At 40.7% G+C, this 1,957-nt stretch overlaps 1 protein-coding gene across 1 annotated transcript; it reads right to left on the bottom strand.

Annotated features, from left to right (window-relative positions):
* Positions 1-374: 374 nt before the first annotated feature.
* On the bottom strand, positions 375-1,280 carry LOC149183030 (putative methyltransferase At1g29790). Its single transcript, XM_089414784.1, has 2 exons — positions 1,185-1,280; positions 375-1,013 (listed from the first exon to the last, which is right to left on the bottom strand). Exons 1-2 carry the CDS (start codon positions 1,278-1,280, stop codon positions 375-377), a joined length of 735 nt encoding a protein of 244 aa, XP_089270910.1.
* Between the last annotated feature and the right edge of the window lie 677 nt (positions 1,281-1,957).

The raw sequence follows: 1,957 nt of genomic DNA, 5'->3' as shown, positions 1-1,957 counted from the left end.
AATTTGCAGTTTCACCATTGCAGTCAAAACCTACTAAACATGGCCATTGAATTTCAGCCCTTGACCATTACAGACGAACCATCCACATTGTTTCAAAAATTAATGAAAACCACGGCACGGTAGAAAATCCAGAAATTCAAATTGCAGATCTGTTTTATATATTAATATGAATATGAAAATCTTGGAGCCCTAAATCAAACCCAGATACATGAACCATACACTGAAAGTGGCAAATATCTTAAAGACAAGCAAGGGCATCATATATATTCCCATAATTGAAAATTAAAATACATTACGGAGAGAAATGTTTATTTGTTTTAAGTTAAGGGACCTTAAGCCCATGAAACTTAAAACTGCATCTACAAGTAGCCTGCTCACTGCCTCTTAAGTGGCTTCTCCAAGAGAGCAGAGATATACATTTCTTTGAGCTCGGGCCCTCTATCCAACTTAGGGGCAACAGACCATTTCAGCTTCTTATACCCTAGCTGCTCAATCATGGACACATAGATCTTCAGCTGATCCTTTGTACAGAAAAAATGATCTAGCCAGAACAGGCCTCCAGGCCTCAGAATCCTGTAGATATCATAGAGTACAAATTCGAGCAGCTGTGTGGGAATCCAATTGCTCAAAACATGCATAGAATGAACAATGTCCAAAGTATTTTCAAAGAATGGCAGCCTGTGTGTTATAGTGATATACATGGGAATAACCCCTATGGAGGCAATGAAACTGTTGAAGGGCCTGTTCAAGTTCATGGAAGTCGTAATAATTATTACATTCTGCTCCCTCATTCTCATGGCGAAAGTTCCTGTTCCTCCTCCGATGTCCAACCCAATTCGAATTGTCTTCTTCTTCAGATTCAAGACCTCGTCGACAGAGTAATCCATGGAGCCACTGCCATTAGGGTGGGACAGACTACAGGAAGAACGCAATCCTGGTGGACTGCTTAATATCCAATACGCATCATCACCTAGCCTCACCCCTTTGAGACTCTTACCTTCAGATAGAACACACTACAACAAGAATGTAACCCTGGGGGACTGCCTAGGATTCAGTATCCACCATCAACCAGCCTCTTACCTTCGAGATTTAGTAGACACGCCTGAACTTCTCAAAATACATTATACCCCGTCTCCCAGCCTCGTGCCTTTGATATTTCATGCCATTTGGGTAGGGTCCATTACAGTAAGAATGTAATATGAGTGGACTGCATAGTATCCAATATGCGTCGTTACCCCAATCTCATCCCCTTTGAGATTCCTGCCATGAGGATAGGGCATAATGCAGTAAGAATGGAATCCTCATGGACAGTTTATTTTTAAAAAGTAGACACACCCACTACTCAAAATGAATATGCACCATTTCCCATCCTCATTCCTTTGAGACTTCCTACCGTCAGGGATCAGGACAGGGCACACTACATTATGAACTGAATACTGATGGAATGCTTAGTGTCTGACATGCACCATCACACAGTCTCATCCCTTTGAAACTCCTACCATTAGTTTAGGGCAGACTACAACAAGAAAGGAATTCAAGAGGACTGCCTAGTATCTAATATGCACCATCACACATCCTCTGCCCTTTAAGACTCCTGCGATTTGGGTAGGTCACAATGGACACAACAGTGAAAAATGAAAACCTGGTGGACTGCTTAATATTAGAAAGCGGACACACTTGCACTTCTCAAAATCCAACATGCATGATCATTGGCCTCATCCCTTTGAGGGTTACTGCCATTAGGGTAAGGCACACTACAGTAAGAATGGCCGGATGACTAATGCCCTTATGATCTTAATTAAACAAATAACTTGCTGAATTTAATTAACCAGAAATTAAATTTCAGGCCATATCATCAATCACATAATAGCTGGAAATTAAATAGTGGACAGAGTAATTGACCTTTCATACGATGCCATTGTTCATTTTTATTGTCTGAAAATAACATTCATTCAAA

This window comes from Pinus tabuliformis, chromosome 3_2 (genome assembly GCF_031772625.1).
Source record: "Pinus tabuliformis cultivar Carrire ecotype Pingquan chromosome 3_2, CPIR1, whole genome shotgun sequence".
In the NCBI taxonomy this organism is placed as follows: Eukaryota; Viridiplantae; Streptophyta; class Pinopsida; order Pinales; family Pinaceae; genus Pinus; species Pinus tabuliformis.
The sequence above is the reverse complement of the archived record's forward strand: the minus strand, read 5'-3'. Positions and strand labels throughout refer to the sequence as shown.

Coding starts and splice junctions, on each gene's coding strand:
- LOC149183030 (XM_089414784.1), bottom strand. CDS start 1,280: ATGCCCTATCCTCATGGCAGGAATCTCAAAGGGGATGAGATTGGGGTA. Junction 1,014..1,184: donor ACTCATATTACATTCTTACT/GTAATGGACCCT, acceptor TTCTTGTTGTAG/TGTGTTCTATCTGAAGGTAA.